Source organism: Limulus polyphemus, unplaced genomic scaffold (assembly GCF_000517525.1).
Source record: "Limulus polyphemus unplaced genomic scaffold, Limulus_polyphemus-2.1.2 Scaffold1196, whole genome shotgun sequence".
Taxonomy (NCBI): Eukaryota; Metazoa; Arthropoda; class Merostomata; order Xiphosura; family Limulidae; genus Limulus; species Limulus polyphemus.
In genome coordinates this window covers 57,509-77,919 of record NW_013666806.1, presented here as the reverse complement: position 1 = coordinate 77,919, position 20,411 = coordinate 57,509, and the positions used below count along the sequence as shown (strand labels likewise).

The following is a 20,411-nucleotide window of genomic DNA, read 5'->3' as shown; positions in this document are numbered from 1 at the left end:
GTGCAAATGTTCCACTGGTCCTGCAATGACCACATGGTCCACATATGAGCCCAACATAAAGGAATGAATGATTCCAAGGATGCTCATCAATCACCCGTCTTTTTCGGTACTACAAACAGCTGGCAATAAAAATTCTTGAGAGAGGACTCGACATGTTCTATGGCCTCTATGTGCAGAAGATCCTGGATGGCTTGAACTTGATTGCTGGATGTAAAAAGAGTCCTATAGGAGTGGAAAGCCAACTGGTATGAGAGACAATGGAGAAGAAGATGTGAACTGAGAACTTGAATGACCCACTGATCTGTGGTGAAGGTCTCCCAAACTGACATGAACCCCCCAAGTTGAATACCCACTGGACCTGACCCTATAAGGTAGTTACCAACACCGTAGTCTGTGCTTCATTCTAGAGGAGGATACCTGCTGGTAAGGTAGGAATTGCCCTTGTGTTCCAATGGATTGTGGCACTGAAGCTGGAGGTCTGAAAACTCAAATGAGAGATGCAGGAAACCATCCTGTAGAAGATCTTTTGGACAGCTGAGAAGCTAGGAGATGGGCCACATCCACTCGAGATTCCATAGAATCATGAATACCAACAAAAATAGACTGTGAAAAAAGGAGCTTCTCTGAGATCTCTAAGGGCCAAAGCAGGAAGGAGAACTCCCTCCATCAAAGCATCTCTCTCCAAAAGATCCCAACTACAAACCAACCAAGATACCAAGGAGAGAGCAGAAGCTGATAACCTGACCAAAGTAGAAGTCAATAAATGATTAAGATCATCTGAAAATTGTGCAGGAGATCTGTGATAAGCCTCAGACAAAAGTAGCAAAGATAATAAAAAAAATGCACGACTGTTGTAAGTGACAGACAAACTCTGGAAAACTGAGATTGATTAAGGCGATCCATGGCATCATGTCTGGAGCTCCAAATAGGAAGAAGAGGATCTAACCTCTGAGAGTTAAAACAAAGCATGCTGATCCAATAAATGAAGAGAACAAGGCATTGGCATCATTGTCTCTCAAATGATCAGCAAATCTCCTTGCATGCACAGCAATGTCTGGCAAACATGGAAGGATCAGCTAATCAGATGAATGGTTTTCCACCAATAAAGAAGGAGAAGATTCGTCAGCTACAAACATTACAAACTTGCCGTACTAGTTGCAAAAAAGATGCAGGAGGTGGAATGTCTGTCTGAGATTTGTGATTAGCTGTCTGAGCAAAGGAAGGTGTTGAAAATATGGAGTCTTAATTCTCAGCAATCTGCCCTTGATTCCCTGCAAACCCAGCCTCAGAGCCAACAACATAAAAAACATCAGACTGCATGTAAGACTCTACCTCTCTATATATGAAGAACTGTATATACTTCATGGAAGAAACCCCCCACCCTGACACCTGGGTAACGCTTGACTAGAGGTGGTGGAGGAGGAGCATTAGGAGACTCTGTGTCTGAGACGTGAATATGTGTATTCATATTCGAAAAACATCTCCAAATATTTGTTTTTAAATGTAAAATGCAGAAAATAAACAATATATGCAAGACCTACTAGAACAGGTCTAAAAGAAAATATAGTAATAATGCTAATGAGAAACCTGCAGTAATCATGTAAGACCATCTTCATAATTTCTGTCATCCAGAAAAAGTGAATAAGAAGTAGTGACAGGGAACTTGTATACAGATCTTGTATGGAGGGAGCAATGACGTGGGTGGATAGTCACACGATTAAAATCACTAGGGGCAATATAGTGGGGTATAAAGACTGTAGCAAGCAAAGTATAATTCATACCAATGCTTAGCTGGGCAGAGAAGAGAAACTTTCTTCAGCATAAAGCTAAAGCGTGAGAGGTGATAAGTGTGTTTCGGAATACAGACTTACATAACAGTGAAGTTCCAGCTTTTACAGAAAACTTAAAGAAGGTATTATTATTTGATAAAATTAATTGTTTATTTAGTATTTATCTCCATTCACAGACATGTTTTTTACTTTTATTTAAAATAGTTGGTCATATAATTACATTTTTAACAGAATAGATTTCTAATGATTCATTAAATTATGTTCACTTCACAGACTTATATTCATGAAAGAAATGCAATGTTAACTTTATTTTTATTCTGTAATTCATCTAAAAAGTAAGGATAAACAAAAAATTTATTACATAAAACACAGAAAGTCAAGTTTATTATAATTTCAGTTAACATGTACCTACTTTATTCAAGGTAACAATTAAACTGATCTCATAATAAAGAATTAAAGTTCTAAATAATACTTACTTTTACATACTGGAGTATTCAGACCATTGGAAACACAAGCAGCTGATGGTGGACAATCAATGTTTCCACTAGGACATTCATTAGGTCCTCGGCCTGTTAAATTAGTAATACTTTATTCAAGTTCTAATATGTAAAACAAGATTAAATCAAGAATTATGGATAGAAATTATACGACTAGACAAGATTAATTTTTTTCCTATAAAACAATGACACAATTAATTTATATTTCATGCACTTTAATATTTTGTGATGGTAGAATTTTAGAGCAAAAACAATCCTTGTCAAAGCTAGCTCATGCTGTGTTTTGTTTATATGCTTGTCTGATATTGCAGAACTTGCAACTAGAAAAATTCTTGCTAGAAACTGTTTGATAACGGGTTTCATTTATATGCTGTTTGGTAATGCAGAACTTACATCAAAAGCAATAACTGCTAGAAACAGCCAATAATAGGTTTTGTTTATATGTAATTTGACACAAAATTATAAATGTTTTGGTAAGTAAATATCATGCAATTTGAAGAACTAGTTAACCAGAATGAACAATATTTTTGTTGATCTTCAGAGGTCTTTATATACATTTTATGTGGTAATAAAGTTATTATTATTATCTTTTAAAACACTAAGAACTCCAACACATTTAGAGTGGTAATATTTACTTACTTACTTATACTCTGGGTGGTAATTTGGTTATGTCCTTTCAACCTCAACGTGTTTGAGGGCAACCAGGGGTGTTCAGAAGCTTTTTTCCACTTCTCGTGGTAATATTTATTAATAGTGTGTTTGTAAATAGTTATTTCTTTACTTTAACTTGATTAATAGTGAGGTAGTGTTTTTTGCAATACTGATGATTGTTTGTCTGGTTCATCAATCCTAATATTAACAACATAAATTATAAGCATTATCCAAATCAATTTTCACACTTCTATTTGCTTATCAGAAGCTAGCTGATATTTTGAAGATATCAGAAACCATAGTTGAAGCTAAGAATCACTCATTAATATTGAGAATGAGCTACATATTTTAATATTGAAGTTGCAAATAATAATTTAGTGAATGATCTTTTTTGCTTTTTGTTTTCTTTCTATAAATTACTTTAAAAGACATTTTGCTTCTTTTACAATAAACATATATTTATGTAAAATGAAGATAAAATATACCTAGGTTTCACTGAGTGATTACTTCAGAAACAATATTATAAAACTCAAGCTAACAAAATAGTGTTAGCAAAACAGTATCAATGAAGGGCTTGATATAACTTACACCCAGGATGGTTATATGGGTTTCCTATACTCTTGTCTGGTGGACACTGACATTCATAACCTCCAAAACGGTTTTCACAGATTGCTGTTGGGTGACATGGGCGTTTGATACAGTGGTCAATCATTTGGCAGCCAGACAATGGGTCACCTTCATAACCATTACGACATCGGCAAATTGCTGCATGACTCTGAGAGATACAATAAGCATTTTCTCCACAGAGTGGGTGAAGACTGCAAGGATCTATAAAATATGTAACATATTAATAGTCCAAGACTTTTCAACATACATCTAAAAGTATCAAACGTACTTCTCGAGCAAAATAGAAGATAGAGCTTTCTTTATAAGGTTTTGTAATGTTGAAAAGCAAAAAACAAGAGGATTTGTAGACTTAGAATATTAGCTCGATTCCAAAAGTTAGATAATCACCAAAATTTCTCAGAGTTAAAGTAAACCATTTATATGGAATTTTAAATATTTCTTAACATTTTTAAGGAAATACATGTATGCTGGTTAAAAGTTGTATTTGACATTTCTTATTAACATTTAAAATATTAAATGATTAAAAGCTTGAATTAGGTAAAAAGTGTTATGGTGAGCCAATACTCTTTCTTTCATGTAAAGCTTTTGAAATTTCTTCTTACCAACACATGAGCTGTTTTGACAAACTTTATCTTGTTTACAATGTTCATGTGTGATACAGTCAGCTGTAGAGGAAAAGGACACATAAACCTTTTGACATATTTCCATATGTAACATGTATTGTACAACTGTCAAATGATTTCACATCTTAACCAACAGTAACACATATAATTTAGTTTCAATTGTCAACAATTTTCCATGTTAATGATAATTCAACAAAATCTAATAATTACAAATATTTAAACCTATAAGAATGTTGTATAGTAAGCTTTATAGTGACTATTTAAACTTCAATGATTAATCTTTCATACGTACTATAGTAATTCAAATGCACTAGGTTTCAATTATACTGATCAATACTACAGAATTGTTTCACTAAAGCAAAATCAGTTTAAATAAATTTATCTATAACTGTTTCATTTATTCAGTATTATTCATGGTTATGTGATGAAAGTGAAAAACAAACATTTGATAACACTTTTTTAAACAAGCAATTATATAGTGAAAAGATAAAACTAAAATTTGTTTAGTAAAAAATTAAATTACCCTTAAACATACAGCTCTGAAAGTTACTACTATATTGTTTTTTGATAGTTTGTCAGTTTGTGGCTGTTTCTGGATCTAATAATGGTTAACGTAATTAGGTATTTCTTTATATTGTTGACATATACAGAAACTTGACTCTACCTTTCTGACAGCCAATGATATCATCTAGTGGGTTCCCAACAAAGTTGGGTGGACACTTGCAGATAGCAGAACGGTCCTGAGTTACACAAACAGCATTGCGTCCACAAAGTTCTGTGGCACAAGGATCTAGAAAGGGTAAAATTAAAATGTTTACAATGTTGTATTGAACCAGAGAATATATATATATTCTATACACATTCTTATATCTTTCATTTAGTTAAAGATAATCCTTGCTTATGTTTTCTTTCAAATAAAATAAAATATTGCCCAGACTGGTCCTTTAATTGCAATCCACTCCTGCCTACAAAACAAATGTTTTGCATGTAATTAACAGAACAATAAAGTTTATGTTTTCTTTCCAGATGGAAGTAAAAAATTTAAATACAAACAAGCACTGGGTGAACTAGTGGAATATTAAAAAAAATCAAACAATAAGATATTAAGACAGATAAAATTAACTTTTGTCTTCTTTATAAAACAAATATTTTGCACGTAATTAACAAAACAATGAAGCTGAAAATATTGTTGATAAAATACTAAATCTTACTTATCTATTACTCATTTTATAAAGTCAAAAATAAAGATGAGTAATAACTAGTTGAAAGCATATCAGAAGTCAAACTTATATTTATTAAGCTTACTTAAAGATTTGCATAGGTAATTTAAGGTACATAAACATATTTACAATACTAACTTATATGGTGTATGATGGTAAAAAAATATTTTGTTTAAACAATCTATGTCAAATCTAAAAAAGATAAGGAAAAAATTTACATTAAAAAACTGTTATGATTAAAAATAAAAACAATGAGTTTAGATAATAACAATGAACCTATAAGCATGATGGGACTAATATGCAGAAAATATTCAAATGACTGAATTCTTTCAATGAGCTATTTAGTTTCTACCTCTAATATAAGAATTTCAACTACAGATCAAATTAGAAGAAATAATATGAAAAGGGAGATTTACACTGAAATTAAGTAGAGTAAATTTAGTAAGAAACAATGAAGAAAGAAATTTTAAAAAGCTTTTCTCTTCAGTTACTAACAGGACCTAATAAGGACATACTGCAACCTTTTTGTCAATTTTCTGTAATTAATAATAATGATGACACAAGAAAACGAGCATCTAATAACTTAATTTAGTTAATTGAATTTTCACAGAAAATATGTGAGAAGTTTAAGAGCAATATTTTTTGAATTTATCATATTTATGATAGGCTGAAAATACCTTAATGACTGGACAGTTTCAGAACTTTATTGATAAAGAACAAAATATAGTATTATACCATTTGAAAAACAGTAGCTATAACATATATAAACATGAACTAACAAAAGCTTTAGATTCCTTGGCCATTTTTAAAAGCAAAAAATAGGCTATTATACATCTTAGTAACGAAAAACATATAGAATTAAGAAGGTAGGTAAATCACATTAAAGAAAATGATAAAATATAGTATTTTTGACAGGTTTTTAATGTGATAAGTTAATGATATTTTGAAAATAATATTTAATCTCTATTGTTTACGACCATCAGTATATCTACACATTCAGGTCATTGTACTAAAGAAATGGTTTTAGACTTCCTTCTATAATGTTAAATACAAAAAAGAAAGAATCTCAATATTATTTTGTGCTGAGAAAATTAACAGAAATAAATCCTAAAAACATCAAGTTGGTAGTGCATACAAATTGAGACTACTATGATTTGTTTTGTATATATGTAAATACAATTTTGTACATGATGTATTAGTTTTAACTTCCCTTAAGAATCTACACATTTACTACAATTAGTAATCATAATAAAAAATTAACATAGACTTAAATAATAATATAAACATTGATAATCGTTATAATACCTTAAACTAAAGCAAAGACAGAATACAAGAGAGGCTCACCTTGACATTCATCATAGCCTTTGCTATTTGTGCGACAAACCTCAGTGAACTCACAATCAGCATTGGAGCTACATCTATCAACTGTGAATGAATAAATAGTTATATATATATATTATTTTGTGATTATAAAATAAATACATTTTATTTGAATAAGAAATAGTTATATGTCATATCATTAATCAATACAAACTTATATCTTTCATATTTTATTTTCATCTACACATTTTAGCTACTGAGAATATCTGGAATGATATTTGATATTTTACTTATCCAAAACTTTCAACTTTCAATCACTTACAGCATTTAAATATATTGCATAAACTTATAATACTTTTAAAATTAACTTACAGATTTTATTATAAGTATATCTCAAAATCAAAAAAACATAAATACATAAGAGAAAATATAATAAATTCTGTACCGTTGGTGCACTTTTCATCAACACAAGCTTGACCTTCAGGACATTCACTGTTACCTTGGCATATAGCTGATGGAATTAATTATATTAATGTAAATCAGCAGCTAGAAATCACTTGGTCACTATATTTATTGACATTTATATTGTTTAATAAACTGAACTGTGTGTTTTTACAAATCAAGATGAAACATTCACAGAAGTTTTAAATGAAATAATAAATTCTAAAGTAAATATGAATTTAGATAAAGAATTAACTTGACTAAAACATATTAACACCAGGTTTTTCTTGTTTTTGTTTAGTTAACATTTCTAACTTCTAACATTTGAATTAAATCTTCATTATATTAAAATGCCAATAATAATTCTGTTGATTCTTGTGCATGTTTCTTTTTACGTATAGCTTTTAGTATTTCAATTTTTATATAGTTAATTGATATAATATATTTTGGTTAGTTTAGAATTTTAATGCTAATTACATATTGCATCATCATTCTATGCTACTATTTAAACTTACTGTCATATTAGGACTATTAATATTAACTATCAATCAGAGCAAACTACCTAATCCTAACAAAACAAAATCAAACTGGTAATGAACAACGCTAATTATTTTACAAAATTAAGTTATAATGAAATGCTAAATGCATACTGCTTGAATCCTATTTTGATTAGAAAATGTAAAATAGTATGATATTACAATATCAGTAGTTATATTTGATATTATCAGGCTCTATAGGCTAAAAATATGTATATAGCCTATGTTTTATTCACCAGAAATTGTCTTTAACAAATTTGTCGTATATTTTACATAATTACTCATTCAATTTTAACATATTTTGTTTACACTTATAATTCTATTCTATATGCTGAAGAAAATAAATGTTATGTACAAAGCAGAAAACATACTTTCTAACAAATTTCTGCCTGATAATTTAATCCTTATTAGTTTCTATATTTATTTTAAGATATTTACAAGATACTATTTTTTCTACAAATTATTAAATACTTCAGTTATCTGAAATATTTACTTACTTATACATTTTCCTTCAGCACAACGCTCATTAGGTCCACAGTCTCGATTGGAGTTACATGTCACTGTAGTAAGTTAGCATAAAGAAAGAAAAGCTGAGACATAAAATTTTTTTGAAACAATAAATGTATTCAATGTATTATTTTATTACAAGTTACAGCTTTTACAGTAAGGAAGATTTTTCTTTTAGAACAGGCACAACATTTCAATCACAGGTGCAATCATTCTCAAGTACACAAGTACCTAAAACCTTTTTTACCATTAAAACTTGTGTACTTGAGAATGATCACACCAGTGACCAAAGTCATATTCGTTCTAGAAATAAATCTTCTAATATATATAAAAGCCAGTTGTGTAGTTCATCTGTGTTTCTTAGCAACAATACTATGACTTAATATTGTTGTCTTTAATATGTATATAATGCTTCGAATGTTCACGATGGATGGCTTGAATTCCACGTATTTAGATCAATTTATATTTTAGTTTATGCATATACTTAACTAGACATAGACATTTCGAATTATTAGTTTTTGTTGCTGCATCTTCTTTCAGCATTTAAACCATAATTTTTAGGTTATATGACATTATTACAAAATATGTTCTGACGTGAAATATTGATGGATTTATGAAATCTGCTTAACACAAAGCCAGTTGAGTAAGACCACCTCATGAAAAGATAAATCAGGTATACTTCAACAATTTCTGCTGGAACATTATGGGTGATAAGATTATGTTAGTGAGGCCTTGGACTCCAACTGCCTAGAGTTGTTTATTACTACCCCAGATAACTGTTCCAATATATATATATATATAACAGGCAGTGTCTATTTTTTGGTAATACATTAAAAACTTGTTAAAAATTTAAAATCTCAAGTTATAAAGAATGAAATCATTAAAATGTTTGGTGTGCCAATAAAGTAATGAACCATTAATGTCATACCTATAAAAAGTAATCAGAGGATGACAATTTTTTTGACAAACAAATTTCAAGGTAAGAAAAAAAGATTTTCATATTTATTGTAATTTAGGGCTTTTTCTAAATTTTATTTATTGTAGTGCAACAATGTCATGTTAACAAAACATATCCAATTACAGGATACCATAATGCAAAGACTATTATTTGTAAGGATAGAAGATTTACTCTTTTTTTTATAATGATGATGATGTGCAATCCAAATTGGTCTGAAATTCAAGAAAACCTATTTTCTGGACAGGAACCATCTGATAGACCTGATTAAGTTGCAAAACTGTTAAAAATTATGCTTGCTGCATTGTAGGATGTTTTATAAAATCAGTAGCTTATGTACATAAAATAAAATTTCAGAAGAGAGGAATACCACATGCACACATTTTGATTTTGAGAGAAGAAGATAAAATACGAGATGCAGAAATGATAGATAAAATAGTATATGCAGAAATAACAGACCCAGAAGCTGAAGTACGTTTGTTTGAAATAATGACAAGATGTATGATACATGGACTGTGTGGATGTTTGAATTCAAATGTACAAAGACGTTTCCAAAAGATTTTAGAAATGAGACAGTAGCAAATGTAGATGGCTATCCATTGTATAAAAGAAGGTAAAAATAAAATAAAAGAAGATAAAATTATACTGTTGATAATAGATATAGAGTTCCGTATAATAAATATTTGAGTCTTAAGTACAGTGTGCACATAAATAGTGAAGATTTCATATCCATAAAATCAGTGAAGTATATTTTTTCAAGCATGTGTACTCAGGCTCCAACTGCACAAGTGTTGTGATTAGTCAGAATCAAGCAGTAATTCACGGTGAAGTTGCAAATTATTTGGATGTGAGATATGTTAGTGCACATGAAGAAATGTGGATACTTTTAAAAACTTGAGGTGCAACAAGTTTTGATGATATTTATACAGTGAATGGAATAGTTTATCCTACATTTAAAGAAGTAGCATGCCCCAAAAATATTTTAACTACAGTTAAACATTTGTTTTTATTTGTGTGTTTAAAAAATCAACGAATGTATTATTGGTATGTAAGAGATTTTGTGTAGATATGACTGAAGATTATCAAAATTTTTTTTTAAAACGGTGACAAAAAGAAAGGTTTTACAGGATGTTGAAAGTACCTTGATTACACATGAACTGAAAATTGTGAATACTTTGGAAAATGAAGATGTTGAAAAATGTTGCTATTTTTTGGATGGACAAGGAGAATCAGGAAAAATGTGTTTATACAACACATTAATGTGCTATGTAAGATGGGAAGAACAAGTTGTTTTACCATTTTCTACTAATGGAATAGCTGCAGATTTGTTAAAAGGAGGAAGGACATTGCATAGCAGTTTGAAGCTTCCAGTATCAGTACTAGAAACATCTACATCATACATGAAAGTACCATCAGAAAAAGCCCAAAATGTAGAGGTGCAGTTTTGATAACAAATCATGCTTTGAGATGTATTGATCTTCTGTTGAAAGAAATAATGCAGAACAATGGGCCTTTTTGAAGAAAAGCAATATTATTAGGCAGTCATTTTCAATGAACCCTTCCAGTTGTACTGAGATCATCAAAAACAGAAATTTATTGCAGCCTGCATTAAAAGTTCATTTATATGGAGAAGTTTTGAGTTACTGAAACTATCAATAAATATGAGAAAAGAAGGACGATGGAGGGGTTATAAAAATTGGAGATGGAAAATTACAAATGCATATGGATTAACCAGTGATGTTGTGGAAATTCCTGAAAATATGATTGCAAAAGAATGTATTATTACAGAAATTTACACAAGTTCAATTGATATCAGAAATGAACAAGCATTACAAAAGGAAATCATAATTACTACAAAGAGCAAGGATGTGTTGATGCTGAACAATGAAGTTTGAAGCTTATTCCAGGTAATGTGAAGTTGTATAAAAGTGCAGGTTCGATAATTAATGATGAACTTGAAAACTTGATGAACTTCTTGTTGAAGTTTTGATTGCACAGACACCTTCTAGAATGTCATCACACAAATTAAAGTTGAAAGTTGGCTCGTTACTTATGTTGATAAGAAAATTAAACCCAAAACGTGTGTAATAGAACAAGGCTAATTGTGAAAGGGTTATTTGACGATTTTTACAGATGCTGAGATTTTAACTGGAAGGAACAAAGGTAACGAATTTTTATTCCATGAACTGATCTGGCCCCAAGTGAAACAAAGTTGCCTTTTATGTTGAAAAGCTGACAGTTTCCACTAATTGCAGCTTTTGTTATAATGGTGAATAAACCATAAGGACAAACTCTTGACCATTTAGGAGTATTTTTGCCAGAAGCAGTGTTTGCTCACAGACAGCTGTATGTAGCATTGACAACAAGAAGATTAGATAATAATTTGAAGGTATTTGTTGTTGAGAATAATAACCAAGGAAATTTATTACAAGACAAAAAAGTATTCACGAGAAATGTCACATATAATGAAGTATTTGATTGATCAGTGAGAATCAAAATCAGCTAAATCAAGCACCAGTTTATTAATAAATGTATTTGGATGTATGTATTTTGGCCTGTGTAGCTAAATGACGTATGACTAAATGTCCTCTGTGTCCGAATGTCCTATGTGGCTAAATGAAAAAAAATTTTTTTTTTCAGTTTTAATATAGCAAACTATCTAATTTTAATTTTGGAGACAAACTGTCAACATCAAGAAAAAGAGGACAAAAACCGTTATTATTGCAAGAAGATAGTTCAGCTGATCAAAGATTGTCACAAGAAAAAAAGGAAGAGCTTGAGAAGATGACAAGTAAGTTTTGTTATATATACAGAAGTCTGGACTCAAACGGAAAATAGACATTATATTCTTAAAGTTAAACAAACACATTTCTAATGTCAGTTGTACATATTTCAAGAAAGAAAATATCCTGATGGCACAGTATACCAAGAAAGTATATGCATATGGCTGTTAATGGCATGCAATTTGAACAATAAATAGATTAAAAATAAATTAAAAACATTTTTCCCTATGGGTACAGACTTCTGGGACACCATGTTTATTACATTATCTTTTATTGGCAGTCTTAGTAAAGGTGATACGGATGGATGGACTTGGTGAAAAAAATGGAGGATTGGATAGGAATGGATGAAAGATATTTTATTTTCAGTTAAAATAATTAATATATGTTTATCTTTAATTTCAACTGAACACTGAAAAAAAGCAGAGCTACAATGTGAAAAATAGAAGCTACAACATCAACAACAGAATGAAGCATTAAAAAGTATACAAGCACTCAATTAACATACATTCAAATCCTCAATGAATGTTTGCTTTATCTGAAAAAGCCTTTCTTCTGAAATGACTTTTTTGTTTTATTAAATTTTATCTCTCATAATTCTAAATACAGTGGTTAGAATTATCTTTATACAGTTCTTTATGCTTTGAATAATGAAAATGATAAGTCTTAAAAAAATGCATTTCTGTTTTGTGAAAATGTTTCATATTTTGTTACATGTGAAAAGTTACAACATGAATAGAAAAAAATTACCGATAAATATCTTGAAATAACAAAATATGCTGAAAAACTTTTCCAATTTCTTTGAAAATGCTTTTGAACATTAGAGATGACATATAAAGATCCTTGAATTAGTCATAATGTGGAGAATAAAATGAAAAGTATAAAAAATAACTTAAATAAATGTTATATGATTTTCATAAATTTATATGAGTCGTGAACTTAGATGTGACGCTACTCTTTTTCCACTGATTAAAATCTAAAAGATATACACACACACACATATATATATAAAAGCCAATTGTTAATTTGTGTTTTTGTGTAATCCTCATATTTGAGTCATTTTTAATTTAAGTTGCATCATTCTTGTTGATTTTTTGAAAGTGTATTTGATAATTGTTTTTATTTTCTCAATGTGTGATTGATTTTCTTTTATGATGAAAGGAAAGTTTGGTGAGCAAAGCTGGCTTAAGGAAGGGCAGGGGACTCTGTTTTGTTTTCACAAAACTCCAACCCATCATTTTTTTAAAAGGGTCGAGCAAATCTAGTTTTTTTATATTATTTGGATTTCATGAACTTAATGGTACAAATTATAGTTTATAGATAATAATAATATAGTTTTTATAAAATATGTAAATAACTTTGTGAGGTAAGATATTTCATTAATATTACTTATATGACATTTATGTCTCACACACAGATATATAACTGAATAAGTGATACAGAAGACTATCTAAAAACAAGATTACCTCTGCATACTCCACCATTATAACAGAACTCCCCACTAGGGCAGTCTTGATCTTCAATACATTGTATAATTTCTATAAGAAAAATTTGAAAATCAGAACAGATATAAATTAGCACGGTGTTTGTTTTCAGGTGGTAAATATTCTAAACAGTATATCATTCATCAACTAATGTTATTAACAAAGTAAATATTTCTACTGATGTTTATTTCAGATTCAAATATCAGAGGTAAAAATTATAATTTTAGAAATAATTAATAAAACCTTTCTTTCATAATTCTCAAAATTCTTTCATTGCTTTATACCAATAGAGTAAGAAAAGAATTAAATAATGAATAAATTCTAGCTGAGTAGGAAAACCATTAAAATACCTAGTTCTTACTAAGAGAGTAGGAAAAATGCACAACAATCAAATTACTCAGTTCATGTTAATAGGGAAGGAAAGTAAATAAGTTACCATTTCTTTCTAACAGAAGGAAAAACATTAAATTACCCAGTTCTTACTAATACAGTAGGAAAACAAATTACCTCTGCAGCCAACAACAGGATCTCCATAATATCCATTTTGACATCTACAAATGCTGCTGTGGTCTTGTGCAATACAAATGGTATTTTCACCACAGACTGTTTGACCAAGACAGGCATCTGTTAAATTTTAAAAAGTTACATCAGAATACAAATGCTCACTACTTGCAGTCATAATTCTATTAAGTATAAACAGGAAAAAATAATTTTTGCAAATCTGTAAGATTTTACCAACCATGTCTCCCAAATGTTTTTAATGATTTCCTATTCAACACAATTTTTCCAAGTATAATAATCTATAAATCAGGCAAAAGTAACTCACCAACACACCGATGTCGTAGACAAACTTCATCATTATGACACTCTTGGCTCTTAATGCATTCCACTAACAAAACAAACACAAAAGTATTTAATGCTACACTGTACATACACACACATAAACACATGTATGTATATATCCTCACATAATGGTCTGATATTTGTTAAAAATAACAATACATATATGAAAGCTAAATGTTTAACTGTAAGAGAAAATGATTAACAAAAATAGTCACATAAACAGTGAAAAAAATGGGTGCAAATATTATGGAACTGTTCTGCCACTCCGAGTGAATGTCATACAACCAATCAGTTGAAGTGCTATATCAGCATCGTGCATACAAAAGTACAGTCATACTTTTTCCAGCAGTAGTTTGGTCAAAGCATTCCTGTCTCCCAGGGCAGAAAATCCACATAACAAATGTGTATAAATCAAAGCTTTGGCCAGTTAAGGTTATTCCAAGTAACAAAATGATGCAAAATTAATTTTTTTAGTAGGAGTTGTATAAAAACTCTGAAGGGTGTACTTGAAACTAGTCCTGTTAATAATAGACAAAGTTGGTATAGAGATGCCCAAGTTCTTCAAAAGTGATATTAAGTATATCAGGGTATGCTCTTTAAATGATACAGAACAATACAGTAGAGATCCTACTAATGAGCTAGCTGAAATTAAACGTGTGAATTTTACCTTGAATAGTAAAATATACATTAGCATAGAGTGGCCTCTTTACAAGTGTAGCTGCTTAAAAGTCGTTGCTTAGGAGTGATAACCAAACCAAACAGCAGAAATTGGAATCAGACTTCAAACAATGGGATAAGCAAAACTGCAGGATGGTATCATTATTAATATAAATATAGCAAAAATGAAGCATGCTGTGAAGGCTGCATTTTAGCCAATGGTGTTGGAAATCTACACAAACTTGATGGCACCCTGATTGCTCATCTATCATGTTAATCCTTCAGGAATAAAGCTTTTGGGCAGGGATTCATCTTTAAGCAAAACATTGATCCCCAGCATGAAGTAAATGTGGCAAAATGATGTCTGGAAGGAAAGAGAGCTAGACTAGATCATTTTAAACCATGGCTTGGCCACCAAAAAATTCCAATATGAATATTTTTAAGGCCATATGGACTCATATGAAATCTGAGAAGGTCAAATGTAAACCAAAAATTTTAACTTAATTGTATAGAGAATAATACAAGACATTTAAAACAATATTTCATGATCATACATTGATAATTTATGGCAGCATAAGAACAAAGTTTAAAACTTTGCTTAAAGCAAATACAAAGTACTAGTGGAATATACAAATTACTTGCTTTTCTTTTGTACTTTTTGTAATAATGTAGTTTACTAATCACAAACTAACTATATAGTTTGTGACTCATGCATGTGTACTACCTGTGCATTTCCATAATTATTTCCAACACTTTAAGTGTTCACAAAAATTAACCTAATTAGAAATATATTTTTAGTACAAATTAACTAGCATAATGGAAGTTTTCTGAGTTAAAAAAACAATTAAAACATTTTTCAAGAAAAAGGAAATACACCAAAATTAACTCTTAAAACCTCACCTTTCATACAGCGGATTTCTGGATTTCCTGTGAAGCCAAAAGAACAAGAGCAAACAGATTGGTGATTGACTGCTTTACAACTAGCATTAGCACCACATGATGTTGGATCATCACAAGGATCTGTAGTAAAACATTGATAAACAATTTTCTGTAATAAAAACTTGATTAATTAAAAACAACATATTTATATGTTTTGAGAAGAATACATCTTGTATATTGAGACATAGATTTGGTTGTTTCAGAGTAATTTCTAATTTGTCATCAGACTTGGAAGAAGGAGATTATGCAAATCTACTGTACTTACAAAATTACTTCAGTATGGCCAGATATTTACTTAAACGTTTTGTGTTCCTCAAATATACATATTTTTGAAAAAATACTCAAGCATTTTGAAAAACCTAATAATTTACATCATTATGGAAACTTCTATGAAAAGAAATATTAAAACACATTGCTATTATCCTTCTACTTATTCATAACAAGTGTTACCTTTACAGTAAGGTACTCCTTCAACCAATACACAAGCAGCTGTGTCTAGGCAGTCACTGTTTCCATTGTAACAAATGTTGGGATCATGACCTACAATTAGATTAATGTTGTAGCTGGCTGATATATAGTAAGAAATATATGGTAGATCACAGTAAAAGAAAAAAATATAGACAATTCTGTTTTTTTTATATTTAAACAAAAAAAACTTTCTTATCTTAATAAATACTTTTACAAAGGCTTCTGTAATATGCTAATAAAATTTAAAAAAATTCAGAATTAAATCAAATATTTGTTAAAAACTTGTGACTAGTATATCTTTCAATAAGTAAAAATATAATACCTTGCTAATATATATATGTACGATTTATATTTTAAAAAAAGGGGTAGTGGAAATTTTTTAATTTTCAGTGAATTCAAAACTTTACCTTTAAATATTTCACAAAATTAATTTTTTATTTATAATTGCAGCTTAGATATTATATATTTTCCTTGTATATATTAGTTGTAAACTTGATGATTAAATGTTATTTTTGCAACATAAATAATTCAGTTTACAACTCTAAAAATCCCAAGTCTTTATAGTCAATTTTTGTACATATATAGTTATAGGAAAACAAATTCTTCACAAAGTTAGTGGTTATTTTGAAAAGCTATGAAGCGTGTGATACTTACATCCTGGAGGGATTTTTGGATTCCCCACAAGTCCAACAGGACATTTGCATATATAGCTCCCTGGTACATTCTCACAAATGGCAGTGGAATGGCATGGGTTCAGCTGGCATTCGTTTTTATCTTATGAAAATATATTTTAAATGATAGCTAAATAAGTACACATATTTAGGATTCAAAAGAACTTAAATATTGTTAACAGTATATAAATATCTTTCTCATTAATTTTTAATCATTATTGGCATTTTCTTCACTGAACAATATGTTTTAACAGTCAATACCATTACTTCTTTGTTAATTTAAAAATTACATAAACTTAGAATTTTAATATTCAACATTCCATCAAAAAAATTTGATTGTTAAATTTCTATTTACAGATCAGCAATTCTTTATGCTTTATTTTAGTAATATGTAAATTACTGACCAATGCATGTCAGTTGATTGTTATTCTCATAACCAGTTTGGCATCGACACATTGCCTGATGATTTCTGACCACACAAGTCCCTTGAGGTCCACAGTTAACAGTATTATTACATGGACCTGCGTTGAGAGAATAAAAAGTATGATTTTTTAACATGGAGTATTCATACTTTTAAATGTTGAACATGCAAACAAATAAATCAAATTGGAAATTATTCAAAATAAAACAAGTATTTGCAATCAGTTTCAAGAAACATATTTAAAACAGTCTTTCATGGTTTAAATTTTTTTCTCTCTCATTTCTCTTTAATATAATTTACCCAATGTAAATATTATAGTTGTAAATTTTAAAACTTTCATGTACAATAACATTGTCAAGAAGAAGGATAAGAAAGAACAAAAAACAATGCAGTCAAATATCATATTTATAGGAGCTTAAGTCAATATATCTAATTATAAGTGAATGTTGCTAAATGATATTTACATTTTTATGAAAATTCATTTCAAAAAAATTAATTTTTATATTCACTTACTTAAATATATACATACACTAATGATTTAATTAGTTTGAAAATAGTAGTATATGTTGGCTTAATCATTTTATGTTTAGTTTTTTATGCTAACCATAAAGATAATGTGAAAACATCTCAAATTTCCTGTTTTAATAAAACCTGTTCTTAATTTTATTTAATATATTTTTGGCTCCAAAATTTGCTGCAAATGGATAATGTTAGTTTTAAATGTTTTTTCAGTTATGAATATAAAGTAATAATTTAATAAAATTTTAATAGATTAGGGATCAAGTTTCAATGTAACCATTTACTTGAAACACCTTTTTTCATAAGAAAACTGGTCAAATCAAATGTATATCAATAATTAGTTTTTTAGTATTTCACAAGAATTAGGAAAAATAAACTTACTTTTACATTTAAAGTTTAAACAGTAGTGATCAGCAGCACAGTCTAAATCATGAAGGCAGTCAACTAGAAAGATGATGAAATTTTGTGATGAATTACAATTCATAATCTAAATTCTTAACAAAAATTATAAAATATTCTGGCATATTTTACAATACAATTAAGAAATATAAACTGATTTGCATAGAAATACTTATAAAATTGGAACTTCAAATTTTTTTACACAAAAAAGTAAAATAATGAAATATTGTTAATAAAACAAAACAAAGGAAAAAAATAATTATTTGGAATATGAAGAAGCTGGAACAAAATGTCTTAGAATGAATCCAGACAATCATCAAAAAATTATAAATGTCATAATATAGTATAGTTTAATAAATCCAACATAAACTCGCACTATACTATAGTATAGCATAGTACTGTCTATTTACCATTATTTAACCTCATATTAAAAACAATGATAAGTTGGTATATTGTGGTTATATTTGTACTAGTGTATGTATATTATCTCCATTACAAATGGTTATTCAACATCATTTGTTACAGATTCAGTATAGAGGATAAGTTGTGCACAACAAGTTATGTATTTTGGTCTATTGTGCAGAAAATTCATTGTCTCATATTTTTATACATTAATTAATGTATCAAATATTTATGGTATGCAGTGCAATAAATTAGTTTAGACCACATCATGTTGTATTGGACTGTTAAAACTGTAATTAACTATTATTTCATATACATTTTTGGATGTTGAAGAGTTCTGATATTAAAGAAGACAATGACTTTTGGAAACAAAATATATCTGAAATTCTTTAGCACATTTCATTTAGACATATTTAGTTTGAAACTCCTAATGGGTTGATTAAGTGAAAAGTCACAACAGCTAATTGGAAGAGAATATAATGTACACTGTTTCTGACTGTATATCAATTAAAGTTTATATGTAGATCAAAACTTTAAAAAAGTATTTCTTTAAATTATTTGATTATTTGTTTTATAATATGAGCAATAACACATACACGAACTATGGAAGCAACATTTTGTGTCTAATAGTGTTATTATTTATAGTCACAAAATAAACATTCTTAAAAATTTATTGCAGAATGACTGAATTCTGAATCTGCAAGTTATGGACTTTGAGTGTTTATACTGATTGCCTTGAAAGTAAGCACTTAGTGCAAAAATGGTACCAACATGTTTTTATATGATCATAGTTTTTACCATACTATTACCACAATGCTTATGCAGTATTCTGATGACAGTCACAGGAATTTACCACAGCAGGATGATGTTATTATGTTACAGCCATAGGTTTATTTTCATACCACTCCATTACAATATTTTTTTTACATAGTAAAATGTTTTAATTATTGTTTTACTATAACATTGTAATACTTTGTATGTAAGGGCAGGTTTTAAATTTTTCATACTTAGCATATTTAGTATCAATAAATAATATAGTTTTAAGTGTCTTCTTACTATGACAACAACTACTTGAAACAGAAAACTCAAATGGTAAGTCAGAAACAAGTATTAATTTATTATTAAATATTTTACAGAAATATATTTTCAGTGTAAGAAAATCCTAACTTCTGACAGGGTACCTTACTTCCATTCACGCACATAGTTAGAATCCCACACTGAATAGGTGGAGGAACTGGTGCAAGAGAAAAAATAGAAGCATCCTTCAAAAGCATCTGAAGGACATCTTCAAGAAGGAACCCTATAATAAGAGAACAAAACGTGGAGGACCACACCACTTCTGCACCAGGTATACTCTTTGCCCAGATGTGGAAATGGTTAGACTGATCCGGGTAGACAAATTTGAGGAGCACATCCTAATGTGGGTAAAAGAAGGGATGTGCCCCCTAGATCCAAAGATGGAGCATCCATTTCAAGGACATCTCGTCATCTATGCCAGCAGAACACCACTGCCCTACTCTCAACTGAATGAAGTTGTTATTGTTTATATTGTTGCGTCAGCGAGGTCACGAGACTAGTATCACGCCACTCCTTCTCTCGAACTTTCATGAATTATCGGGAGACTACTAGATATGTGTTAGTCTTGTATATATAAGACGTTG

At 29.4% G+C, this 20,411-nt stretch overlaps 1 protein-coding gene across 1 annotated transcript in view; it reads right to left on the bottom strand.

Annotated features, from left to right (window-relative positions):
• LOC106462548 (fibrillin-1-like) overlaps positions 1 to 20,411 on the bottom strand; it is a gene marked incomplete at its 5' end in the record, with an annotated part of 157,590 nt that overhangs the window by 79,867 nt on the left and 57,312 nt on the right. Inside the window, 15 exons of the mRNA XM_022389848.1 lie at positions 2,267 to 2,359; positions 3,527 to 3,766; positions 4,168 to 4,230; positions 4,853 to 4,978; positions 6,753 to 6,833; positions 7,174 to 7,239; positions 8,203 to 8,265; positions 13,414 to 13,485; positions 13,939 to 14,055; positions 14,258 to 14,320; positions 15,832 to 15,951; positions 16,321 to 16,410; positions 16,993 to 17,112; positions 17,414 to 17,530; positions 18,331 to 18,393. Coding sequence (XP_022245556.1) covers positions 2,267 to 2,359; positions 3,527 to 3,766; positions 4,168 to 4,230; positions 4,853 to 4,978; positions 6,753 to 6,833; positions 7,174 to 7,239; positions 8,203 to 8,265; positions 13,414 to 13,485; positions 13,939 to 14,055; positions 14,258 to 14,320; positions 15,832 to 15,951; positions 16,321 to 16,410; positions 16,993 to 17,112; positions 17,414 to 17,530; positions 18,331 to 18,393 — 1,494 coding nt within the window. The remainder of the gene's footprint in view (positions 1 to 2,266; positions 2,360 to 3,526; positions 3,767 to 4,167; positions 4,231 to 4,852; positions 4,979 to 6,752; positions 6,834 to 7,173; positions 7,240 to 8,202; positions 8,266 to 13,413; positions 13,486 to 13,938; positions 14,056 to 14,257; positions 14,321 to 15,831; positions 15,952 to 16,320; positions 16,411 to 16,992; positions 17,113 to 17,413; positions 17,531 to 18,330; positions 18,394 to 20,411) is intronic.